Below are 27809 nucleotides of genomic sequence, written 5' to 3'. Positions count from 1 at the left end.
TCAATAAGTTTTTTTATGTTAAATAGAATATTCAACTCACGTTTTTGTCTCTTCTTTATCGACTTTTACTTTTTCTACAATTATTCCAATTATCTCTTACCTGTACCACATCCAAAATAAAAAATGTCGGCTAAATCTCGTACAGATAGATGTATGAATCCATTCAAGAAACTTGGTGAAAAAGGACATTGTGGTAAAGATTTACGAGTGATACCAAAATTCTTTCGGGACAAATTTCCTGAGATACCGACTAATTCTAAAATTTGTTGTGCATGTAGGAAAAAAAGTAGGACTGAATATGTTGATATGTCTTTAGATGAATCTAATGATTGTGTCACAAATATGGAATGTGATGGAAGCTCATTAACAACGGATATTGATAACTCAGAGATTTCTTATAATGAAGATAACATTCGATCACCTAGAGAAATTGAACTGGAAGAAATGCTTGATGGTCTTAAACAAAAATTTTCCACCTTGAAACACAATGATCCTTTAAGGGTGCGAATTCTCACTATAGCTCCGTCGTCTTGGAGTGTGAGAAAAATAGTAAAAGAATTTGGTGCATCACGATATTTAGCAAAAAAATCTAAGGAATTGAAATTCAACCATGGCGTATTAGCTGATACTACTAAAAGAGTTGGAAAAGTTTTACCGCAAACTACTGTTGAAAAAGTAATTGAGTTTTATAATAGTGATATAAACAGCAGGATAATGCCTGGAATGAAGAATGCCATTTCCTTAATAAATAATAATAAACGGATAATAGTGCAAAAACGTTTTTTACTATTAAATTTAAAAGAACTGCATGCCTTATTTAAAGAATCCAACCCAAAATATGATGTTAGCTTTGATACATTTGCTAAACTTAGACCTAGAAATTGCATACTCCCTGGGGCTTCTGGAACACATTCCGTTTGTGTTTGCACAATCCATGAAAATGTCAAGTTAATGATTGATGCAATTGATGTACGGAAACTAACAGAAAATATAGACAAGCCACTTTCCAATTATAAAGATTGTTTGAATGAAATTATATGTAAGAAATCGAATCCTGATTGCTATCTTGATAAATGTGATCAATGCCCAGGTACTACCGAGCTTTCTACAAAGCTTTCTAAACTATTGGACGATTCATGCATTTCCCATGTTCAATGTTCTTTATGAACCGGAACTGATCGATCAACTCTATTAACGCAACAGTTAAAAGTTGATGAATTCATAAACGAGTTATGCAACAAATTACAAATTCTGAAATCTTATTCATTTATCGCCAAACAACAAATGCTTTTCATTTCAGAAAAAAAAGAGAATCTTTGTGAAGATGAAGTAATTGTCATGTTTGATTTTTCTGAAAACTATTCATATGTTTGTCAAAATGCCTCACAATCATTTCACTTCAACAATGATCAGTGTACTGTGTTACCTGTTATTTACTATTATAAAGAAAATTCTGAATTGAAGCACAAGAGTAATATATTTTTATTAGAGAGTTTGAAACACGATACCGCTGCCGTTTACACTGTACAAACATTATTAATTCCAGAGATTTTAAAAAATTTCAAAAATCTTAAAAGAGTATTATACATGACGGATGGGGCGAAACAGCATTTTAAAAATAAATTTCAGATTGCTAACTTAGTGCATCATAAACATGATTTCAATATTCAAGCAGAATGGCATTACAGTGCGACTGTTCACGGTAAAAGTGCTTATGATGGCATTGGTGCTACTTTCAAAAGAGAGGCATATAAAGCAAGTCTTGTTGCTAAACCACAGGATGCAATACTAACATCTCAAGTTCTTTTTAATTGGGCTAAAAAACATTTCAAGAACATAAAGATTTTTTATTTAAAAAAAACTGACCATGAGAAGGTAAAAAGAAAACTTAAGAAGAGATTTGAAACTGCACCGCCTGTACCGCAAATTCTTAAAAATCATGGGTTTATAGTTGTGGAAGATAATAAAGTACTAATCAAAAGGTATTCCAATGATACAAATGGAATACTATGGCAGTTATGAGAACAAAAGTAAGAAATATAGGATAAAAATAAAAAAATATTTCATGAAACATCTATCTACATATACAGACACACATACACATACACGCACACACGTACACACGTGAGAGGCAAGGAACTTACGTAAATCAAGCACCCCAAATGTGAGAGGCAAGGGGACTCACTTAAATCAAGCACCTCGAATGTGAGAGGCAAGGGGACTCACGTAAATCAAGCACCCCGAATGTGAAAGGCAAGGGGACTCACGTAAATCAAGCACCCCGAATGTGAGAGGCAAGGGGACTCACGTAAATCAAGCACCCCAAATGTGAGAGGCAAGGGGACTCACTTAAATCAAGCACCTCGAATGGACGAGGCAAGGGGACTCACGTAAATCAAGCACCCCGAATGTGAGAGGCAAGGGGACTCACGTAAATTAAGCACCCCAAATGTGAGAGTCAAGGGGACTCACTTAAATCAAGCACCTCGAATGTGAGAGGCAAGGGGACTCATGTAAATCAAGCACCTCGAATGGACGAGGCAAGGGGACTCACGTAAATCAAGCACCCCGAATGTGAGAGGCAAGGGGACTCACGTAAATCAAGCACCCCGAATGTGAGAGGCAAGGGGACTCACGTAAATTAAGCACCCCAAATGTGAGAGTCAAGGGGACTCACTTAAATCAAGCACCTCGAATGTGAGAGGCAAGGGGACTCATGTAAATCAAGCACCCCGAATGTGAGAGGCAAGGGGACTCACGTATATCAAGCACTCCGAATGTGAGAGGCAAGAGGACTCACGTAAATCAAGCATCCCGAATGTGAGAGGCTAAGGGATTCGCGTAAATCAAGCATTTCAAACATGAGAGTTAAAGTGACTAATATAGATCAACTATCTCAAAAAGAGGAATATAAGTATAGTATAAGTTTCAAAGTAATTTTAAGTAATCTTACTATTATTCTGTGGAGAAAATGTTTTTTAAAGAACAATATTTTCTGTACCGTAGGTTTTTTGTGACGTACTTTTTTAGGACAAGGATAATGAAATGATTCGAAATTTTGTATGCAAATGTCTTGATAGCCAGACCATGTTGTAACAAAACGCCCCTCCACCTCGCGCGCACGGCCACTCCACTCCGTCCACCCGAGCAGTACACCGGCAGAACGCCACGTGCACGCACCGAGCTAACCTGCCGTCGCGATCACGCGGCAGCACGCGCGCCGCCCGTGGCGTTCGGCAACGCTCCCACTCCGAGCCAGCCGACCGAACGCACGGATTGGTCCGCCCAACCGTGAGTTCGGATATATAAGCCGGCAGTGGGAACGCCGAGACAGATCTTCCCGGTCCGCCGAATCCGACAGGTCGAGTATCCTCGACCGCACTCCGACTCCCAAGAGGACGAGAATACTCGCCTCATCCTGACTACCCTCGACGAGCATCCTCGTCGTTCCGGCTAGCCGAGTATCCTCGGCTAATCCTGTCATACCGAATACCGTACACAACCAATCACGGCGAGCATCCTCGCCGTGTTCCGTAGCCGAGTATCCTCAGCTAATCCTGTCATACCGAATACCGTACACAGCTAATCACGGCGAGCATCCTCGCCGTGTTCCGTAGCCGAGTATCCTCGGCGAATCACCGCCCACGACGAGCATCCTCGTCGAGTCCGCAGGCTGGGTATCCCTAGCCAATCCCATTCGTCCTCTCCCTCAGGGAAGAGTCTCTCGTAACCTAAAGCCTCGTCAGGGCATCCGTGTCCTGACGAGAACTTCGCCTCTTTTTGCACGAGGCGGCTTGGGCGAGACGCGGAATCGTCGCCGTCGCTCCGATCCCGCGTTCCGTGGCTCCCCGATCTCCCCGGACACCGAGTCCGTTTCAAACCACGCGATTTAATTTAAGTTGGAGTTATTTGTTTTTTTATGATTTCGTAGTTCTAGTACTTCAGTTCTTATTATGTCTCCGTTTAAGTTAGAATTATCTTTTGTCACTTTACCGGTTCATCCGTACTCTCGCGGTTATTAAAAATTCTTGTTTCGAACTTCAGTCTTGGCTCTCGCCTAGCGTGCTCGTTAGCCCACGCGTCACCGCGCGCTTATCGTTACCACCGCTCGCAATTCCGACCGCGCAGCGGCAATTGGTCGCCGCGACCACCGCGAGCCAATCGCGCCCCCGCTAAGGCTGGGTCCACTTGTCACGAGGCGTTAGACGCAATCAGCTATGAGGCTACATGTAAATATCACATCCAAATAAAGATCTAGTATTTTTGTTAACTAAATACCGAGTGCGATTATTATACCGAACCCGACCAATCCGGCGAGCTTATCCGCAACCGTATCCTGACACCTACCAGAACCGCACGAAAACCACCAGCGTTGAGCAAGGATTTTTACGTGATTCATTTATACACGCACGCGTATGAGCGCGCGTATCCCCCCTCCCCCCACCTCCCCCCACACACAAACTCACACACACTCACACACTTACACATAAGGATTAGACCTCTGCTACGTCATATCTTGCACATTTATTCACGTTATTATGTATTTTTTCAAAGGCTTTTTTCATTCTAGCCGTGATATTAGGTCCGCCATTTTGAATTTTCCAAAAGGCCAAACGGCATCGAAAAATAGACATTTCAACGAAAATTTTAAGCCCTTTTCGAACATTTTATCTCAAAAATTGAAGTGGGCAGCAGGGGTGGCCTTTTTGACGAAGAATGCCCCATATATATACCTATATATATATATATATATATATATATATATACCGGGTGTCCCAGACCACCCGTCCCACCCGATTTTTTCGTAAACGCGACATTTTAAAGAAAAATGTTTCAGACAAAAGTTGTAGGGTTTTAAAAGATCTATTTACTGATTTTATCAGTTTGACCTTGGATGGCGTCGCCAAGGTCAGATCAAAATAACATTAACTTTTTTAAATAGGACACCTCATTTTTGGTTCCAGAATCTAATAGCTGTTGTCAAGACCTTTCCAAAACACTATAAGAAAGTTTATTTTTGTTGAGTACTTTCCGAGTTGTGAGGCTTGAAAGTTACGGTGTACTGTTACCTTCAAGCGTCATAACTCGGAAAGTCCTTAACCAAAATAAACTTATTTATAGTGTTTTGGAAAGCTCTCGAAATCGACTACAAGAAAATGCAATGAAAAATATAAGCAGAGGACACCGACTTCGCCCATGGTATCACGTCGAATAATGCTTTCTCTCTCGACCCAGCGTCGAGCGAGGAGGATGCACTATCGTAAAGCCCCTCACCACTTTCCGCCCGCACCCCGATCGTCGCCGCGCAGCCTAGACACACGTACGAGCGCGGCTCCGCGTGTGTGCGGCAGCCGAGCGCTAGCGTCGAGAGACACCATTTCTGCCGGTGCGTGTACCTATAGTCCTACGCGTAGAGTTTTGAAGATACCTAATTACCGAGATCTCTAACATTCGGTACAGCTCTATGATGCCGTTTATTCTTGATTTATTAATATTAATCTTCATTTAATGTTGATTATTGTAGCAATAAAGTAATTTTCACGAAAAAGCACCCTTACATACCACTCCTAAAAGTCATTGCTTAGAATTCATAATATTACGCAACTCGTCACCAATTCACGTTTTCTAATAAGCAACCCGGTCGTAAGCGTAATTTGTAGTTATGCCTTACCCGAACGAAGAAGCTGCGTTAATGATGTCAGTTTTGGGTAGAGCTGGAAGTTTTCGAGCAGCTGAAATAATGTGGCGAAATGAATATCCCGATCATACACCACATTCGCGCAAAGTTTTCAGTCGCTTACAACGTCGAATAATTGTAAAAGGTATTGTTCAGCCGGATCATAATAAGGGAAGGCAAATTCATCGATCAGTTCGTTCAGTAAGAGCACCTGATGTAATTGCATCTGCCTTTGTAACCCCGAATGATTCTTTAAAGCGACGAGCAAGAGATAGTGGAATAAGTCGAAGCACGATCAGTCGAATTTTTCGTGAAAATTCATTCCATCCATATCGAATGTCACTTCACCAGGCCATGACATTGAACGATCATAGACAAAGACTGATATTCTGTAATTGGATTACTCAACAATTACCTAATTTCCATAGAAGTATTTTATTTTCTGATGAGTGCACCTTTAAAAGTGACGGCGAAATAAACACACATAATTTTCGTTATTGGGCACAAGAGAATCCACATTGGTATCGAGAAATGGATCATCAACGTATCTGGAAAGTCAATGTTTGGTGCGGAATTGTTGATACGCATATCGTGGGACCATTTTTCTTTCAAGAGAATTTAAACCGTTTTTTATACGCCGATTTACTCGAAAACGAACTTCCACCTTTACTTGAAGATATTCCACTCCAATTACGTCTAAATTACGTGGTTTCAACAGGATGGATGTCCCGCCCACACGTCTGTCATTGCTCGTCATCAACTGAACCGCATATTTCGCGGCCGATGGATAGGTAAACATGGTCCACATAATTGGCCACCACGATCACCGGACCTTACAATTTTAGATTATTATTTGTGGGGACGAATAAAAGACCTTGTATACCGCGAACGACCTACGACTGCAGAAGATATGAAAAACAGAATTCGACAAGTCATTCAGTCTCTAGATACTGACGAAATTCGTCGGGCGACGGATGATTTCCAAAGTAGGGTAACAGCCTGTATAAATGCACGTGGTGGACATTTTGAACATCGAGACTGAACAACATGCGTATGCACAAAGGTGACGGCAAGGGGAACCACCTTATGAAAGCACCCCGACAAAGGTGACGGCGAGGGGAACCACCTTAAAAAAGCACCCCGACAAAGGTGACGGCAAGGGGAACCACCTTATGAAAGCACCCCGAAAAAGGTGACGGCAAGGGGAACCACCTTATGAAAGCACCCCGACAAAGGTGACGGCGAGGGGAACCACCTTAAAAAAGCACCCCGACAAAGGTGACGGCAAGGGGAACCACCTTATGAAAGCACCCCGACAAAGGTGACGGCGAGGGGAACCACCTTAAAAAAGCACCCCGACAAAGGTGACGGCAAGGGGAACCACCTTATGAAAGCACCCCGACAAAGGTGACGGCAAGGGGAACCACCTTATGAAAGCACCCCGACAAAGGTGACGGCGAGGGGAACCACCTTAAAAAAGCACCCCGATAAGGTGTAAGTACGATCTTGTTACCTACACGTGGTACACCTTAGGTAACGCTAATACCTACAGGCGGCACCGATTATTTCGTTTTTACATTTTAAAAATGTTACTTTGACTTATACCTTTATGCCCAAGATCGATCTCAAGGTCGAATTCAAGATCATCATCAGGTTGATCCCTCGAAATCATGCAAATTTTGTCTGAGCCATTTTTTTGTACAAGCACATCCCTACGTTTTAAAAGGGTGGGACGGGTGGTCTGAAACAGGTATATTTTTCATTGCATTTTCTTGTAGTCGATTTCGAGAGCTTTCCAAAACACTATAAATAAGTTTATTTTGGTTAAGGACTTTCCGAGTTATGACGCTTGAAGGTAACAGTACACCGTAACTTTCAAGCCTCACAACTCGGAAAGTACTCAACAAAAATAAACTTTCTTATAGTGTTTTGGAAAGGTCTTGACACCAGCTATTAGATTCTGGAACCAAAAATGAGGTGTCCTATTTAAAAAAGTTAATGTTATTTTGATCTGACCTTGGCGACGCCATCCAAGGTCAAACTGATAAAATCAGTAAATAGATCTTTTAAAACCCTACAACTTTTGTCTGAAACATTTTTCTTTAAAATGTCGCGTTTACGAAAAAATCGGGTGGGACGGGTGGTCTGGGACACCCGGTATATACAGGGTGTCCGTCCATAAATGTCCGAGCAAATATCTCGTAACTGGTTGAAGTTAGAAGAAAGTTTAATAAGGAAAATTTACATGGTTTTTAGTCGGCTACAAAATGCACGTAAAGAAATTTTTTTTACTCGTCACCTTTTTGAGTTATGAAGGTCAATGTAGGTTTTTTAAATGGGTACCTATAATTTTTTTTGCATATTTACATAGTAGAGGTAATTTTCAATCAAAATTATATTAGGAAAAAAATTGCTACGACGCATCGTTTACGAGATAATCGGCATGCAAAGTATTAAAGTAATAATTTGGATCGAGTATTGTTGAACAAATTTGGAATATCAAATAGGTTGAGAAAGTAAATATTGTTTTTTCATGAAATATTTATTAACAAATTAATTAAGAAATGGTTCGAAAGATACTACCAGTTGGATTAGAATAGGAATATTTTTCAAAAATATACAAATACTACAATGGATTTTGTAGAAAAAGAATATTCTCTTCATAATAGGCGCACTTTAAAAGATTTCACGCATTTTTTTTGAATAAACGTATATCATGTTTATTAGACGTATACAATGTTTATTAGATTACACAATTTCAAGATATTTATTTTAAATAAATACCACTTAGGTTGGAATAAGAGATTTTGTAGAAAATATTAATTAATACATATTATTTGGGTTGAAAAAATAAATATTTTTAGGTGCGCGCACACATCCCGTAGGGGTCCTGGGTCCCCGTAGGGGTCCGGGGTCGATCCGTGGCTTTCCGAGTCTGCGGACCGACTCTGGATACAGGAAGCGGCGTTCCTGCGGTTCCCGAGCTCGCTAGGGGGTCTGCGGTCTCTCGTAGGCCGTAGATTCAGGGACTTCAACGACCCTGGCGCCCGAGCTGAATACCGTAATCCATCACGTGCTGAAATTACGCACGCGATGGACCGGGGGCCTGGGCTTCACTGCCTGGGCCGCGAGGAGTAAATCTCTATAAAAATCCAAGAGTGGAGTCCGTGGCGCGGGGTCCGGTGCCGTGTAACAACGGTACTGGTCTCGGCGTCGCGGACGCCAGCTTCGGTAGTAGGCGGGTAGCGAAGGCGTTCGCTTTCAGCGCGAAAGCAAACGCAGAGCCCATGGCTCATCGCGCGGAGAGCCTATTACGAGGAAGGGGGCCGATGACCTCTGTGACGGGGGACGGTGTCACTCTGTGGCTCGTCTCCTGGCATGGGGGGAGTCGGCACCCCGCTGAGTGGGACGGGCCGGCGGGACCTCGGTGTCATCGAACCCATCGGGCTGGGCCGTTTCCGGGCCGCCCGGACTCTTTCTGGGCATGATCGGAGCGGCGTGGGATGTCCCGGCGCGTGTATCGCGGGAAACTCTCCCCGGTGCTCGGGCTGGGACGGCCCTCGGACCACTCGGACGTTTTCCGAGGCGGGGCCGGGGGCGTGTGTAGTATGGAGCGGTTGGCGTTCTCGCGAGGGGATTCGTCCCGGAGCGGAGCGCCCATCGTCTCCCGGGCAGAGTGGACGGGCCACTGGGACCCTGGTTTTTCCGGACCCAGCGGGCTGGGCCGTCTCCGGGCCGCCCGGAATTTTTTCCGGGGCAGGGTCGGAGCGGTGGAGGACGGTCCAGCGCGGGCCTCGTGGGAAACACTCCCCGGGGTTGCGGGTTGGACCGGCCCCGAGGCCGCTCGGAAGTTTTCCGAGGCAGGGCTTGGGGCGAGATGAACAGGCCTGGCACTTCCGCGACGGCGCCCCTTCCGAAGCGGAGTGCTGGGCGGTGCCTTGGTCCCCCCAGGGGATTGTTTTACCCTGGGTGGACGTGCTGGTCGCCACGGCGGTTAGGGTGCGGAGGGGGCGTCGCTTCCGTTGCTCGATCTGTTCGTGGGGCCCCCCGGGTGGCGCCACCCGTGACGGTGCCCCCACTGTCGGAGGCGGGGGACCCCCGAAAGCCCGTGCGGGGCGAGTCCTTGATGGCTCCTCCGTACGGGTGTGTAAGGGGCTGGAGGCCAGTGCTCCGGATGTAACATTCCCGGAGCCCGTACCATAAGCCGACTCCCCGGGAGTACCCGGGGCGCTCCTTTCCATTTAATGGGGGGAGTGGGAGATACGCCGGTCGGTCCAGCCGTCACGGGGAGTGGGATTCCTTAAAAAATGTCTAACATTACCACAATCAAAAGCGAGGGGGAGGGCGATGCTCCTATGAGCACACGATCTAGCAAAGCCTTGAGAGGGGTGAAACCTACATCCTTCTCGAGGCAGGACGGAGGCGATGTCTTGCCTGCGGAGGGGAGGGATACCTCCGCTCCCAAGAAGGGATCACACATGGGAGCCGGCGGACTGGAGCTCTTCAGTCCGTGCGGCTCTCAGAACGGAGACGGGTTCAAAAATCCCAATACTGTGTGCGAGGTGGCACTAGTCCCCTTGTCCAGCTTGCGGGATTTCCCCCCTCTAAAGAAAGTGGAGCCGGTGGGGGCTGCCCCCGGCAACAAACCGGGTCCTGCCAGCTTCAAGAAGATCACTGGTCAAAAAACCACCCCTGAGACGGGCCTCTCTGGGGCAGCATCGTCGACCGTCGTTTCGTCCTCGGACGAGGAGATGGCTGATGTAACGGGGAAGAGGAAAATCAAGGCGTGTCGTGCGGCAAATGCCGCCAAACGTGTAATCCTCTCTACCTCGGAGTCGTCCGATGATGATGAGGAAAACAAGGAGGTGAGAAAGCGCGGCAGGCCGGCCTTGAACCCTGAAAACGTGGGGAAGTTCACGGCCGAAGCACTCGCCAAAAAGGCTGCCAACAAAGCAGCTAAGAAGCTAGAGGCCGACCATCGGGCCATCATCGATCCGACGGTTCCCCCCACGTCTGCCAGGCTACAAAATGCAAACGAGGCAGCCGAGGAGTTGTGCGAGGCGTACAATAATGAGCCTGTGAACGTGGTGGGGGCGATCATGACACGGGTTCGCGATGATCGCCAAATCAGTAGAACGCTCGGGTCACATACAAGGCCCCATCCGCAAAGATTTATGGGATGCATACGCCAAACTCACCGCGTGTACCAACTCCCTCCTTGCCAGGAGGGAGATTCAAGAGGCTAGAGCCCACCAGGAAGTCTCAGAGCGCCAACTAAGGGAGGCGCGAAGAGGCTGGGAGAAGGAGCGGGAAGAATTGTGCCATGAGCTTGCGCTCCTCCAAGCGAGGAACGTTCGGCTCAAAGCCAAGGCAAAAATTAAGGCGGTGCAACCTTCCCCATCCGCAGAGGGCTCCCCCCCGACTACAACCACGGTGGACCATATGAGCTGCACTGAGGGCGAGGAGCTCCTGGCAGCTGCCATCGAGCCGCCCCCCCAGGACGTAGAAATGGGCCCCCCGACGGAGGTCTCTCCCCCCCCTGGACAGCGCCAGGGCCGGAGGGAAAAAGGGCAAACCCGTCATCTTAACGGATGAAATTTTAAAGGAGCCCTACTACCGCCCGGCCATCGCTGGGTCAGCGGTAGCTGAACCCATTGTCTAGCGCGCCGGACTAGAAGGTAGGAGAAGAAGAACCAGCCCGGAGGAACCTCGGAAGGCTGGATGCGAGGAGTGCGCGGCCCCCGGTATCTCACTGGAGGAAAGTGTACGCGAAATCCTTACCAGGGTTTTTCCAGTGGTCCTCGGGGAGCTGGACCTCCCCTCCAGGTAGGGGACCGCACGAGAGAGATCGGCCTCCCGCGCAAGGCCCAAGGCCACCAAGGTGGCTGCTGCGCCCAGTACCGATGCCGGCGACAAGGCGGAGCAGCCATTGACACAGACGTCCAACGGTGAACAACCGTGGATGCTTGTGGTCAAAAAATCGGCCAAGAAGAAGGAAATGGCCAGGAGAGCGGCTACACAGGGCGGGACCGACCCACAGTGCGGCCGAAGGCCTCATTATGCGGCCAAAATTCGAAAAAAAAGTTTCTAGATAGAGTTTTTTCATCGTTGAGTTGGCTGAAGTAATCCTCTAAGAATTGAAAACCGTTCGTAGTAACGTCCTATACCCTAAGTCCCCTCTTTTCTTTCAGTCGCAACGCGGCCTTCACCCAAACATCATATTATTGTAGATACACAGGGAAAGTTATACACGTGTGAAAGTTCTTGGAGTAAAGGAAATCTAACAAAACCAAATGGAATCTACGTCTAAAGGTTAGTAAAATACATAAAAACTGTAGTAAATATCAATACGTTAACAAAAAATTTTTAGCAGCAAAAATATGAGGATATATTTTTCGTATTTTTGTATATAAAATTTGAGTTTTCAAATCATATAGTAATAAAACGCCATCATATGCTGCCTTAAAACCTATTAGAGGTTACTCAGAAAAGTATTAGTTACTGAATAAAACAAGATTTAGCTGCTACCTTCTGCTACTTTAGGTTTTATGCAACTTTTTGTATAAAAGAAATTGAATATTCGATAACGCAGATATAACGATTAATAAAGTTAAAGAAAAGAAGCGTGAAAATACTAAAATTAATAGAAAAAAAGAAAGAAAAAAAGCATCGAAAGAGAAAGTGGGAACTACATATGTATGAAAGTAGAAAGAAGGAGAATGAGTCAAAGAGAGTTGATGATAAAAATATATATTTATTTTTTAGGTTCCAGTAATACGACGGAAGGTGATTTAACAAGGCTGAAATTATTCAATGAAATAAAAAACATTTTAAAGAGTGATACAAAAGAAATTTATGCTAAGGTGGAAACACTTTTATCCGAAAGTGAAAATTCAAGTTATCATTTATCAGATGAAGAAAAAAAGCAAATATCAGATCAAGTACATAAAATGAGATCAAGATGGGATTCAAGTAAAAGAATAGAAGAAAAATTTTTGAAAAAAAATCATGATTGGTTACAAAAATCCATTGAACTGAAAAAAGAAGACCGAAAGAAGAAGAAAAATAATAAAGAATCAAAAGAAAAACAAAATGATGAAAAAAATTCCAATGCAGGTCGGCGAGAACTCAGTTTCTCAGAATCTTCAGAACGAAGTAAACGCAGGAAAACAGAAGAATTACGAACGAATGTATCAACTGAAGCTCTCCTATACTCAGCAACAAGTAAATTGCGTTCTGAAGGTAATACTGATTTTGCAAAAGTGGTGCGTGATATTTCCGAAGGGAGTCCTACAAAAGCTTCGAAATACAGAAAATCTTTGGAGTCTGCGAATAAAAATATACCTTTCACTAATAATGAAGCTTTATCGTTGTTTATTGAACTTGGATTATCTCAAAGCAAATACCAGCAGCTGCGAAATGCTCATGTGCAGAAAAAATCAAGGATTATTCCATCATACAAAAGCTACAGAAAGCAAAATTACAATGTTATTCAGCCTTAGGTTTTTCTTTCACTGAAAATGAAGCAGCAGTTACATTGCAATCTCTATTAAATCATACGATTGACCGCATTATTCTTCATCAAGTAGAAGTTATAAAATGTTTATCTGAAGAACAACTACAAAATTTAACCTTAATCGTTAAATGGGGCTGTGATGGTAGTTCGGGACACAGTGAATATAAGCACAAGCTCGATGAAAACGATGTTAGTGACGAAAGTATTTTTTTCACCTCTCTTGTCCCATTGCAACTTATACACAGAGACTCTACGACGAAGAAAACTACAATAGTCTGGAAAAATCCAAGGCCATCATCACCAAGATATTGTCGGCCAATTAAAATTCAATGTGCAAAAGAATCAGTTGACTTGACGAAAAAAACAACTAATGACATAGAAAACCAGAAACATGATCTGAATGCATTTGAAACTACTGTTGACGGGAAAATCGTGTGTGTTAAATATGATTTGTCCTTGACAATGATAGATACGAAAGTATGCAACTCACTGACAGATACAACATCTGCGATGCGTTGTTATCTGTGCAATTGTACATCAAAAGATTTCAACGACATAGATGCAATGCTTAACAAAAAAATTGTTTCAGATCACTTAAAATTTGGCCTATCATCTCTACATTGTTGGATTAGGTGTTTCGAATTTATATTACATTTGTCGTACAAATTAAAAATCGAAAAATGGCAGGTACGTAAGGGAGAGGAAAAAGAGTCGGTTGAAAACAGGAAAAAAATAATACAAGCTGCTTTTAAAATAGAAATGGGCTTAAATGTTGACAAACCGAAAGCTGGAAGTGGAACATCGAACGATGGTAATACGGCTCGTCATTTTTTTGAAAAGTACCAACAATCTGCAAAAATAACTGGAATTGATCAGGATATTATACATCGTTTTTATATTATACTGCAAGCCATATCAAGTGGACATGACATTAATTTGGACAATTTTAGACAGTATACTGAGAAGTTAGCTAGAATGATTGTAGAAAAGTATGATTGGTATTACATGCCAACTTTAGTACATAAGCTATTAATTCATGGCCCAGAAATCATTCAAGATTCAGTTTTACCTATCGGTCAAATGTCAGAAGATGCACAAGAGGCCTGCAATAAATTTTATTCGATCTATCGCCTGAGCTTTGCTAGAAAAAACTATCGTCAAAAAACAATGGAGGATGTGTTCAAAAGATTTTTAGTAGCTTCTGACCCATACATTTCTAGTTGTAGAAAATTGCCAGCTAAACAGCTAAAATCTTTATCAGCAGATGCTATTAATTTATTGTCGTCTCCATTTGTTGATAAAGAAGAGGAGCAGGACAGTACTGATATTAGCTCTGCCTCTGAGTCAGAGACAGATGTAGATGCTTATGACCTTCATGATAATGAAAATTTTTTTATGTAATTCTTCTTTAAAGCAGGAAATACTTTCCAATTTTATAATATTAGAGTATACGTTTTTTAAATACTTGTATAAGTTATAATACAATTCAAAACTCTAGTTTCGTGTATAACCTATAATTTTCAATTTTAATAAAAATTTTTGTGAAAACTTGAAAAATGTTTGTTTTAGTACACTTATTTAGTATAAATGAAATTATTCAATAGTAACAAAGAAAATGTACACGAAAAAACTTTAGAATTCTTTGCATGACACCATATTGGATCCGCCATTTTGAATTTCGTAATTCTGACGACGGATTCGTGATTAGCGACCCCAAAAACCCCCGAGTACGAGGTTTCAGGTCAATCCATTAAGTTTTCAAATTATGGCCGCACAATGAGGCCTTCGGCCGCACTGTGCGACCCCCTAAGGGAAACCCGTGCACCTGGTGCGGGCCCCCCCTCCAAGCAGGCCATAAAGGCAACAGGTTGCAGGAAAACCCCTGCCCCAACCCCCTCTGCCTCCTCCCGGAAGGGAAAGAAGGAACTGGCTGCGTCCTCCGGTCCCGCAAAAATCAGGCCAGCGAGCACCGCGGCGGTCTCGGTGACCTGTGTAGACCGGGAATCATATGCGGAGGTGATGAAGCTGGCCAGAAGCCAGATAAACCTCGAGGCCCTGGAGATAGGGGATCTGAGACCTCGTAGGGCTGTGACCGGAGCGCTTATCCTAGAGGTCAGGGGCGTCGACAACGCCGAAAAAGCCGATGCCCTGGCCAATGAGCTCCGCGAGGTCATGGCCCACAGGTCTGACGTGAGGATCGCTCGTCCCTCCAAATCCGTCGAGATTAGAATTACGGGACTGGAGGACTCCGTAACAACGGAAGAGGTGGCAAGCACCGTGGGAAATGTCGGTGGCTGCTTCCCACATGAGGTGAAAGTGGGAGTGATCCGTCGGGGCCCCAACGGACTTGGCACCTGCTGGCTACGCTGCCCCGTGAGGGCTGGCAAAGCCCTGCTGGCCGCCCCGCGCTTCAGAGTGGGATGGTCCAGCTGCAGGGCGACCCTGCTGCCCTCGCGGGGGCTGCAATGCTATAGGTGCCTGGCGGCCGGGCATACGCAGGCGGGTTGTAGCAACCAGGTGGACAGAACTGGCTGCTGCTACAGGTGTGGCGGCATTGGCCACCAGGCCAGTACCTGCGCCAATAAGGCGTGTTGCCCGGTGTGCCTAGATAAAGGCAAGTCGGCGGATCATCGAGTTGGCAGTAAATCCTGGCAATCCACTGCCAAGAGGGGAGGAGCCCCGCGGACCGCAGCGGCGCAACCCGCGAACAAAGGCTCGCAGCAAAAAGGGGTGGCTAAGGAACGGGCTAAGGAGGGAGCGGACCGCCAACTCCCCTCTGGCTCTTCTCCCCCCTCCACGGCTGAGACGGCGTCTTCTTCGCTCAAAAAGAAAAGGAAAGGGATGGCTAAAATCAACCCCCCCCCCTCCTCCAAAGGACCCCACCACCGCTGGTGGAGAAAGCAAGACTCGAAAAACGGTCGCGAACATAGTTCTGTCCGCCCCCGGTGGCCCGCCCTCAGGGGAGAAAGAGTGCCGGGAAGGAGCGGTGTCACCGACACCCATCATAGCGATGGAGGTGGAGGAGCCTCAGCCATCGACCAGCAATGGCTAAGAGGCTCCTCCACTAACCTCAAACACGCCAGGGCTGCACAGGACATCCTGTTGCAGTGCCTGGCGGAAAGAGGCGTAGGGCTGGCTATCGCTGCCCACCCATATAGGATCCCCGACGATCACCCTCATTGGGCCGGGGATACCTTGGGCAGGGTGACGATAGTCAGCCAACACGCGCGCGACGACCAGCCGATGCTCCCGGTGGAGTCCGGTGAGGAATACGTCCTGGTTGAGTGGGGACCTATCGACGTCCTCGGGGTTTATTTCCCCCCGAGTCTCAGTCAGGGAGAGTACGAGGCGGCCCTGGAGCGGACGGGAGAGACCATTTTCAGGCGCTCTCCCAGACCAATAATCGTGGGAGGGGACTTCAACGCCCACGCAGTCGCATGGGGGTCCCCGACCACGAATCCCAGGGGCCGTCTCACTCTCGAGTGGGCGGCGGGACTCGACCTCGCGTTGTTGAACCGGGGTCGGGTCAGCACGTTCGTGGGTGGCCGCGGAGAATCCATAGTGGATCTCACGTGGGCCTCTCCGGGCGCCCTTGACAGGGTCAGTGCCTGGAGAGTAGAGACTCCGCTCGGGGAGCTAACTGATCATCGTTTGATCGAGATGGAGGTGGCCTCCACACCCGTTGAGGTGCAAGCGAGGAACCGCCGCCAGAGGGCCGAGAGGAGATTGGTCCTCAGGAAGCCCGACCAGGACGCCCTTGAGGTCAGCCTCACAGTCTCGAAGTGGGCTGACCGGGGGCAGAACGCCGGAGCAGAGGCGGAGGCAGAGTGGCTCTGCGATGCTATGTCGCGCGCGTGCGATGCCTCCATGCCCCGCAGTCGGCCAAGGGCAAAGCGCGCTGCCTACTGGTGGTCAGAGGAGCTCGCCCAACTTAGGCGAGCCACAGTGACCGCCAGGAGGGCCTTCACGCGCGCCCGAGGCCGGGGCATGGAGGCAGAAGTAGAAGAAACGAGGGCGGCCCTCAAGGACGCCAGGAAGGCGTTGAGGGTCGCCATTGCTCGGGCGAAAGCTGAGGCCTGGGATGAGTTCATCTCGGGCCTCACGAGGGACCCATGAGGAATGGCCGTCGGTAAACTTTGCCCATGGGCTCCCCCCCTCACAGAGTCGTTGGACCCACGGTTCCTGAAGCGGGTGGTGGACCAGTTGTTTCCCACCCGCGAGAGGGACATACCGGTCAGGTCAGGTCCCCCTCCGGGCTGGTCGGAGGAACTGGGGGTCAAAAGCCACGAGCTCGAGGAGGCCTTCGCCCGAATTAGAAACAAGGGCAGAGCCCGCGCGCCCGGCCCAGACGGAGTCTTTGGCAAAGTCTGGGTCCGGGTCGCACAGGTAGTGAGTGAGGACCTCAAAAGGGTCATCACCCAATGTCTCAAGGAAGGCGTATTTCCCAAGAGGTGGAAGAGGGCCCGGCTTGTCCTACTGAGGAAAGTGGGCAAGCCAGCGGAGGATCCCTCCGCGTACAGGCCCCTCTGCATGCTGGATGATGCGGGCAAGATTCACGAACGTGTGATCGCCAACCGTATCATCCGGCATATGTCCCGGATAGGTCCCGACCTATCCCCCGGCCAGTTTGGATTCCGCGAGGAGCGCTCAACGATAGACGCTATCCAGCACGTACGCGCCCTCGAGGGGTCCATGTCGGGGGAGGGAAGAGTGGCGTTGGCGGTGTCGCTAGATATCGCCAACGCCTTTAACACCGTCCCGTGGGGCAAGGTAGTGGCGGCCCTGGTCGAGCACTATGGCCTGCCGCCCTACCTGGTCGAGACGTGAGGGATTATTTCCGCGACAGAACGCTGGAATACTTCGATAAGGAAGGACTCCAGCAGCGGAGGGGCATGACGTGCGGCGTCCCGCAGGGGTCGGTCCTAGTTCCTCTACTATGGGACGCTGCGTACGACGTCATCCTCCGCACGGCCCTCCCCCCTGGCTGCCACACGGTGTGCTACGCCGATGACACGCTGGTGGTGGCTGGGGGGTCCTCCTGGGAAGAGGCGATTACTAGAGCCAACTGGGCGGTGGCGTGCGCTGTCGGCGCTATCGAGGACTTGGGGCTGAGAGTGGCCTCACACAAAACGGAGGCCATCTTCTTTCACGATGGCTCCCGGGGGCCCCCTTCACAGGCCTCAGTCCTCGTGGGCAGGACCCGAATTCAGGTGGAGGCAACCCTGAAATATTTGGGGTTGACCCTGGACGGCCGATGGGGTTTCGTTGAGCACTTTGACGAAATTTCCCCACGGTTGGGCGCGAGGGCCAATGCCCTCAGAGGTCTCATGCCCAACCTCCGGGGCCCGGATATAGGTGCGAGGTGCGCGTACATGCACGCAGTAATGTCCGGGGCGCTGTACGGCGCCCCGGTCTGGTGCGAGGCGACGGAGACCAGCAGCAAGATCAAGAAGCACTCCGTGCAAAGGCTGCTGGCCCTACGCATTGCGCGCGCCTATCGCACCTCTCCTAACGACGCCTTAATGGTCCTGGCAGAAGTGCCGCCAGCTGAGTTTCTGGCCACGGCCCGAGCCACACTGTACGCTCTGGTCAAAGCCTCCCGCCTACGGGGCAATGACATCGCCCCAAGGACCATGGCGTCGTGGAGAGAGAGAGCCCGTCGGCGGGTGATCGAGGAGTGGCGAGGCCACCTCGTCCAAAACCCGCCGACAGTGGGCACCCGGGTCTTGGAGGCCGTCCTCCCTCACCTGGAGGAATGGGTGGACCGCCCGTGGGGCGGTCTTTCCTATCGCATGACACAGATGCTCACCGGACATGGTTGTTTTGGTGAGTACCTGTGTCGCATCGGGAAGGAGCCGACAGCGCGCTGCCACCACTGCGAGGCGGAGGTGGACTCTGCTCAGCACATGTTGGAGCTGTGCCCAGCATGGGACGAGCTGCGCAGAGTCCTCCGAGACGAAGCTGGAGAGGACCTCTGCCTGGGGGCCGTCGTTACCAAAATGGTCCTCAGGGAGAGTTGCTGGAAGGCGGTCGCCTCCTTCCTCGAACAAGTTATGTCGCAGAAGGAGGTGGCTGAAAGGGAAAGAAAGCGTCAAAGAGGAGGAAGACCCGGGGGGGGGGGGGCAGACAATGACGTCGCCGACCCAACCCCCGCGAAAATGGAGGAGGCGGGGACCCCCGTCCTCCACGGGACCGACCGGGCCCACCCGACGGCGGGGGGCCTCGCAGAAAGCGTAGAAGAATTGCCGGCGCTGTACCCCCCTCCCTCCAAACCATCGAGGAGGAGGGGGAAAGCGACGGCGACCTCCTCCCCAACAACGGGAAGGAGGAGACTCCCGCCTCCCCTGCCGAAGGTCCCGCATATGGGACCCGAAGCAGGGCGAAACAGTCCGCACCGAGAATGGTTCCTGGCGAGGCTAATTCAGAGTGACATTGAGGGGAGGGTCCTTTTCCAGAATGGAGGGGTAACCCTCCCAGTCTTGCCGGGGTGAGCGAGTGGGGCAAGTACCCCCCTCCCCCAATGAGCGTCAGGGAGCCCGCACAAATTGGCGCAGCTAGGCCCGGGAACTATTCGGCGGGGGCCGGACCCCCGGGCCTGTACCCCCAACACCAACAGGGGAAAAGGCGGTAGAGGGACGGTGTCCCTCTCCCCCGACCTAGGGCAGACTAGGCCCTAAAGCCCTGCCAGGGGTTCCTACCGCTAAGGCGCCCCTGGCGAGACGAGTCGGCCGCAAACTGGCCGACTGGGTCCGGGGGCTCCGGAAATATGCTGCACGCGTTCCCGGAGCCCCCCAGTTATGGACCAGGGCAGGACACCCGGAGAGGTTTTAGTGGGTATGTCCCCGTCGACACGTCGTCGGCGGGGAAGAGCCCCACATAACCGCCACGCCTGCCCCGAGGCCTGGGGTATGCGATAACGCATTTCCTCTCCGTAAACAAAAAAAAGGTGCGCGCACACACATAAGCGCCTTTTTTTACCTTTTCTTTGAAAAGCTAAATGCCACTTAGGTATATGTATATACAATGTGTATGCATAAGTTTTTTCCGGTTTTTTGGTAAAAAAAAACACGTAATTTTCAAGTGAAATTAATTTTTTTTTATTCAAAATATTGGCCATCGGCTTCTACACATTTCGCCCATCTTTCAGGTAATTTATGAATATCATGCCAGAAAAACTGCTTGTCTTTTGCGGCAAACCATTTGTCGAGCCATTTTCCAACTTCCTCGAAATTGCTGAAGTGCTGCTCTGCGAGCGCGTGCCCCATTGATGCGAAGAGGTGATAGTCAGATGGCGCCAGGTCTGGGGAGTACGGCGGGTGCGGAAGGATGTCCCATCCAAGAGATTTTAAGGTGTCTTTCACTGGTTTTGCTGTGTGAGACGGCGCATTGTCGTGTAACAAAATCACTTTGCCATGTCTTCTGGCCCATTCCGGTCATCTTTCAATTAATGCGTGGTTTAAATTAATCATTTGTTGGCGATAGCGTTGTGTATTAACGGTTCGCCGGGCTTCAAGTGTTCATAATACACAATACCGCTCTGATCTAACCAGACACAGAGCATGGTCTTCTTGCAGAAGCGATTTGGCCTTGGTGTTGATGGACCGGCTTCGCCAGGTGAAAGCCACGATTTTTTCTCTTTCGGGTTTTCAAAATAAATCTATTTTTCGTCACCCGTCACAATTCCATACAAAAATGATTTCCTTTCGTGGCGTTGAAGCAGCATTTCACAAGTGACTTTGCGATTTTCCATTTGACGTTCATTCAAATTGTGTGGGAGCTATTTACCGAGTTTATTGATCTTTTCCATTGCTCGTAAACGTCTGCTAATTGTTTCTTGTGATACCTGTAATGCTTCTGCTAATTGCCGTTGAGTTTGAGTTGGGTCATCATCCAATAATTCCTGCAATTGCTCGTCTTCGTATTTTTGTGGTCTACCAGAGCGCTCACTGTCTTTCACATTGAAATCACCACTTTTAAATTATCGAAACTATGTCTTACATGTTCTAATTGATGGAGCGTGTTCACCATATGTTTCTACCAGCAAACGATGACTTTAACAGTTTTTCTTTTGATTAAATAAAAAAAGCAATGCGTGCCGCAAATGTAGTTTTTCAGGCACAAAACTCGACATGATCACTGAATAATACAGCAAAGACGCTAGTTTTTGCCGGACTCAACTTGTGTGTGTTTGTAGTTTTACGTCAGACGAACAAAATGACGTATGTGTCAAATTAGTACGCTGCGTACTTTTCGCTGGCGCCATCTCTTAGTGAACGCGAAAAAAACTTATGCATACACCTGGTATATATACGAGGTGTGATCAAAAAGTAAGGTGAGTTTTTGAATTTCGCGCGCTCTGTACATTCTAATTTCAAAAATTCTTTTTTGTGTTGGTACACTCGTCACGATCATATGTTCACAGTTTTGACTATATAGCATGTGTTGTTTTTATGTGAGAGGCATAAAGGTTAGACTCGTGTTTGCGTGCTCGGCGATTTTTTGCTGTTGAAAATAATGGAGCAGAGAGTTTGTATTAATTTTTGTGTAAAAAATGGTATTAAGTGTTCAAAAACTCTTGAAACGTTGACAGTGGCGTACGGTGAGTAAACTTTGAGTAAAAAAAATGTTTATAAATGGTATAAGTTATTCCAAGGGAGCCGAGAAAATGTTAACGATGAACCTCGCTCTGGACGCCCCAGCACGTCAAAAACCGACGAAAATGTTCAGGAAGTGAAAGAAATTGTGTTGAAAAGTCGTCGAATCACGATTAGAGAAATAGCTGATGATCTTAACATATCGTTTGGCTCATGCCAATCAATTTTAACGGATGTTTTGGGTATGACACGAAATTATGTCAGCGAAATTCGTTCCAAAACTTCTTAATTTTGATCAGAAGCAGCGTCGCATGAACATCGCCCAAGACATGTTGAACGACGTCAATGATGATCCTGATCTGCTCAAAAGGGTTATAACTGGTGACGAAACATGTATATGGTTATGACGTCGAAACCAAAGCCCAATCATCCCAGTGGAAGAGCCCAGGAGAGTCAAGACCGAAAAAGGCACGCCAAGTTCGTTCGAATGTGAAGGTTTTGCTCACAGTTTTCTTTGATTACCATGGCGTTGTGCATCAAGAATTCCTACCACAAGGTCGTACGGTAAACAAGGAGTATTACCTTGAGGTTATGCGGCGTTTGCGTGAATCAATAAGAAAAAAACGTCCGGAAGTGTGGAAAGAAAATTCATGGATTCTGTACCATGATAATGCACCTGCGCACACGTCGTTACTAGTGAGTACTTTTTGGCCAAAAACAATACTATCATCATCAGCCACCGTATTCACCAGACTTGGCCCCCTGCGACTTTTTCCTCTTCCCAAAATTGAAAAGGCCTATGGAAGGACGAAGATTTGCGACGATTGAGGAGATTAGGGCTGCATCGCTGGAGGAGCTCAAGGTAATACCCAAAAATGCATTTCAGAAATGTTTTGACGACTGGAAAAAGCGCTGGCACAAATGCATTGTATCAGAGGGGGATTATTTTGAAGGGGATAACATAATTTTGGATGAATAAATGAGTATATTTTTATAAAAATGAAAAGTCACCTTACTTTTTGATCACACCTCGTATATATATACAGGGTGAGTCATTTTAATCTATGGACCCGAATATCTTCCAACTAACGGTATCTACAAAAAAATGGTTTAGATCAAAGTTGACCAGGACAGAGGGGATCATTCAATTGTACCATTGGTTTTGACCTTGAGGTCAATTTTGAAGGTTATTTCAAGGTCATGATGGTTTTTTTTAAATGGGACACCCTATTTTTGACTGCGGATTTCGAAAGAGTGGAAAATTTTACATCAAACTTGTCTTATGAAAAAATTGTTTTTGCGACCTTGAAAAGGTCAAAAATGAAGGTGAAATGCCTGAAAAACGATCTGGCGTACTTTTTCTGAAATGACGTGGTTTTCTGGGTAACACAAATGTGCATAATGCTTAAACATTACTACTTGCAACTTTCGGCCGGATTCTTCGACGCACGCCTATTGCTCCCCTCCCACTGCTCGCGCCTTAGCAACGGCGCCGCCGGACGGCGTAACGCACGGTCCTGAGACGATGTATCGCGCTCCTCAGTTACGCCGTCCGGCGGCGCCGTTGCTAAGGCGCAAGCGGTGGGAGGGGAGCAATAGGCGTGCGTCGAAGAATCCGGCCAAAAGTTGCAAGTAGCTGACAGCACTGCGATACCTAATGCTAATAATCAACGATTGAAAAAACTAAACAATTACGTTTGATTTAAGATTTATAATTATTGTTATAATAGAGTTTTATTCCTTTTCTTTCTTACTCACTTCTGCATAATTGAAAAATTTACTACTTAAAGTTGCTTAAATTTAAAAATTCCAAACATACATACAGGGTATGTAGGTAATTACATTCACAAGTTACCTTTCCAGAATGGCTGATTATAATCCTAATGAGATTGTTGATATTATATTAGTTTTAGGGGAGTGTCATAGCAATTACAATGCAGCATCAAGGCTTTATGCTCAACGTTTTCTTGAAAGGCGACATCCAACTGATATAACAATACGTAGTTTAGTCCAAAGAGCTCGCAATGGACATCTTGTTCGTCAACGTCAACATCATGAATATGAGGAAAATGATGCGCGAGCTGTAACTATTTTAGCAATACTTCACCTTAATCCTCATGTTAGTACTCGCCAGATTGAAAGGGAAATAGGTATACCACAAAGAACTGTTGTTAGAATTTTAAGAGCTTTAAATTATTACCCTTTCCACATCACTCTTACGCAGGCTTTACAGCCTAATCATCATCTGATGCATATTGCTTTACAAATGTTACACGATGATCCTAATTTTTTTAGGTATGTGCTTTTCTCAGATGAGGCTAAATTTTATAGTGACGGACAACTTAATAGACACAACTGCCATTATTGGTCAGATGTTAATCCCCACTGGTATAGGCCAATAGATCATCAAAATCGATGGAGTATTATGGTGTGGTGCGGCATTGTAAATGATTATTTGATTGGACCTTATTCTTTCGAAGAGAACGTTGATAGACACAGTTACTTATCGTTGCTAAGAGATCACTTACCAGGCTTATTAGAAGATGTTGACTTAGCAACAAGAGCAAGAATATGGCTTCAACTAGATGGTGCTGCACCGCATTATGCACTCATTGTACGTGCCTTTTTAAATGCCAGTTACAATGACAGATGGATTGGACGAAGGGGTCCAGTTGAATGGCCTCCTTGCTCACCAGATTTGACGTCGCTTGATTTCTTTTTATGGGGATACTTAAAAAATGTTGTTTTTGCTGAACGACTAACCACAAGAGTTGATTTTATGGACCATTCGTAGAACTTGTGCAGCCATTCCTAGAGCTACCCTGGTTAGAACTGTGGATAGTTTTCAAAACAGATTACAGTTATGCCTCGAAGCCAACGGAGGTAATTTAGAACAATTACTCCGTGGGTAATTCATTTAAATTATAGTGTCAGTGAGAGGCGAGGGGACTCTCGATAATCAAGCACCCCGACGTGAGAGGAAAGGGGACTCACGATAATCAAGCACCTCGACGTGAGAGGCAAGGGTACTCATGATAATCAAGCACCCCGAGGTGAGAGGCAAGAGAACTCACGATAATCAAGCACCCTAAAGGAAACAGAACTTACTAGGTCCACGTCGTTGTTTCCGGGTAACGCTAAAAGTAAGATGAAAGGCTTTTGACCTTGATATGACCTTCAAAAGGTCAGGTCGAAAAACTAAAAAATCCCTATGCTCATGTAAAAAGTGCCATTGTTTAAGAGCCCATTGTCAAGAAACAGGTTCTGCGGTCAAAAATAGGGTTTACTAATCAAAAAATGCGTTACGAGCCTCAAACAACCTTGAAAATTGACCTCAAGGTCAAGCTAATCAAAGTGATTAACACTTTTACAGTTCATTGATTTTATTTAAGCATTATGCGCATTTGTGTTACCCAGAAAACCACGTCATTTCAGAAAAAGTACACCAGATCGTTTTTCAAGCATTTCACCTTCATTTTTGACCTTTCCAAGGTCGCAAAAACAATTTTTTCATAAGACAAGTTTGATGTAAAATTTTCCGCTCTTTCGAAATCCGCAGTCAAAAATAGGGTATCCCTTTTAAAAAAATCATTGTGACCTTGAAATAACCTTCAAAATTGACCTCAAGGTCAAAACCAATGGTACAATTGAATGACCCCCTCTGTCCTGGTCAACTTTTATCTAAACCATTTTTTTGTAGATACCGTTATTTGGAAGATATTCGGGTCCATAGACTAAAATGACTCACCCTGTATATATACATATATATAGATAACACAAATTACTGTATCGATTGATGCTTTGAACGCGATATTGATCTTGTGCAAATTTTGCTTCAAAAAAGCAAGGTTGTTATTTCCGGTCACTGATCAACTTGACCCAATAGAATTTCTTTGTCGTTGTCGTGCTTAATATAATACGTTTTTCACCATTTATTATACAAAGGATTCCAGTCAGGTTCATCGTAGTTGTTGAACCATGAGTACACGTTTATCGCCAGTAATTCGGTACACTTTCCATTACCAGTGGGAATTGTAATGAGTAGATAATTTTGGTAATAGGCATAGGATTTAATTTTTTCTGCCAGCTTGTATTTTTTTTTCATCAATCTTGCGCGAATAGAATACTATACCAGTTCTTCGTCCATACTCATGACGAATGAAAGGATATTCATCATCATCATAATCATAATCATAATCATCATCATCATCATCAGCATAAATGTCAAAGGTGCACAAATTGTCTCGTGTCCATGTATACACTTTCCTTCGCATTGGAAATGACAAGTCGGCAACACCCATGTAGTTGATGCTAACACTTTGTCTCACGGCACGTTCACAAGTCCCGCGTATACCTAATTCTCGATCGCGTAAGAATTTTACTGGTAATACTCGTCAATCGGTTTTTTCCGGCAAAGTATCAAGAACTTCCAGAATATCTTCTACATCACAGTTTATATCAGGCACTGCCTCGTCAATAAACATTTTTGACTACGTTTAATGTCAGCATATAATTTTTCAATGTGTGCACACTCTGCACATGTTAAATGGAATATACATAAACATAGGTTCGCCGCATTTGGAACAGTAACGTCCGCCGTGAAGTCGTCCAAGAGAATCAGTTTCATGGATTTGAACGGCATCTACTGAGTCCAACTCGATGTCAGACATCTCAACCATGCACGTTGTACAAACGGCGAAAGTATCACCCGTCGAGTAATAAAATTGTATCATACAATTTTTGCGATCATTCAAAGCGCGTATTTCGTCCATTGACACAACACGAATGTCAGGGTGCTCACTTAAATCACTTTTACATCTGCTATCGTTTAACATCTCTTCGTTATTTTCTTCGTCTATTAAATCTTCAAAATTTATTTCTGCATTTTCAAATGCATTAATCACTTTATGTCCATAAACTCGTCGTCTAAAATTTGATCAACTATTTTTTTTTATGTTATTTTATTGTTGAGGTATGCAGATTGGACACACATTAGTTGGAAAATATGTAAACAAAGGCAATGCGCAGTGGGAGCAATATTGACCGAAGAGTTCACCAAGTGGACCGGTCTCGTGGTGTCGGACGGCGCGCATTATTCCCATTTTATTATCCGAAAACCTTATCATACACACTGAGCATATGCCTGACTCTTCCATCGAATAATAATAAAATTGAAACATGCAGTGTTTTGTATTTAAACTTAATGCATGGAGTTCCGGAGAAGGCACGACTTTTTCTACAAGATTATCAAGACTTTCACTACAATCAATGATATATGCACTTTCGTCGGATAACACAGACTCTTCGTCAAACAATTCCTCTAAAACTTCATTTTCTATAAGGTCCATAAAATTGTCATCATCCTCAATACGGTCAACTATCTTTTAAAGAGTAACTATTGGAATGTATGGTACATTTATATTGTGCGCAAGAGAGAGTATGTAGTAGGCGCACACATCTGCGTCTCCCCTCCCTGGTATGTACATGAGCGTCGTGCGTGAGGCAAAGCTTACTTCTGTTCAAGACTCTGGGGCGAGTAGCTAGAGTGCCTATCTAAGACTTTGTAAGAATAAAACCACATTTACTCTAATAAGTGCTCTCTTTCTCATCATTACAATAACCTATCTCAACATGGTAGCAGAGCGTGGTTAATTTGCTTGGGTGATTTAAGTAGTGAAAAGGTGTTGGACACGTGAGTTTCACAAAGAAAAGAGACGCTCGAGACGAGCACGTGATAAATTCCGAACACGAAGGAACGTTCGAGAATAAAGAAGACGCAATGGAGAAAGAGGAGAATATGATACCGGTATTCGATGGAGAGGACTACAATATGTGGAAGAAGAGAACGATGTTTCTAAAAATGAGAAAGTGCCATGACGTAATTACCAGAGCAAAAGTCGCAGCAACAGATACAGACGTCTAGAATGAAAACGATTTAAAGGCAATAAATCTGATTTATGGTGCGATATCGAATAAACAACTAGAATTTGTCTGTGAAGAAACTATAGCATATGGTATTATA

General features: G+C 46.0%; 3 protein-coding genes across 3 annotated transcripts; all 3 read left to right on the top strand.

Moving 5' to 3' along the window:
* Positions 1 to 11950: 11950 nt before the first annotated feature.
* Positions 11951 to 13179, top strand: LOC120357349. Its single transcript, XM_039447522.1, has 2 exons — positions 11951 to 11989; positions 12443 to 13179. Exons 1-2 carry the CDS (start codon positions 11971 to 11973, stop codon positions 13177 to 13179), a joined length of 756 nt encoding a protein of 251 aa, XP_039303456.1. The 5' UTR covers positions 11951 to 11970.
* Positions 13177 to 14750, top strand: LOC113003831. The gene is made up of 2 exons (XM_026135013.2): positions 13177 to 13670; positions 13783 to 14750. Exon 2 carries the CDS (start codon positions 13953 to 13955, stop codon positions 14592 to 14594), a length of 642 nt encoding a protein of 213 aa, XP_025990798.2. The 5' UTR covers positions 13177 to 13670; positions 13783 to 13952; the 3' UTR covers positions 14595 to 14750.
* A 219-nt stretch (positions 14751 to 14969) lies between these two features.
* On the top strand, positions 14970 to 17309 carry LOC120357348. Its single transcript, XM_039447520.1, has one exon. The coding sequence runs from the start codon at positions 14970 to 14972 to the stop codon at positions 17307 to 17309; it is 2340 nt and encodes a 779-aa protein (XP_039303454.1).
* The last annotated feature ends 10500 nt before the right edge of the window (positions 17310 to 27809 follow it).

Source organism: Solenopsis invicta, chromosome 3 (genome assembly GCF_016802725.1).
Source record: "Solenopsis invicta isolate M01_SB chromosome 3, UNIL_Sinv_3.0, whole genome shotgun sequence".
Lineage (NCBI taxonomy): Eukaryota > Metazoa > Arthropoda > Insecta > Hymenoptera > Formicidae > Solenopsis > Solenopsis invicta.
The sequence above is the reverse complement of the archived record's forward strand: the minus strand, read 5'-3'. Positions and strand labels throughout refer to the sequence as shown.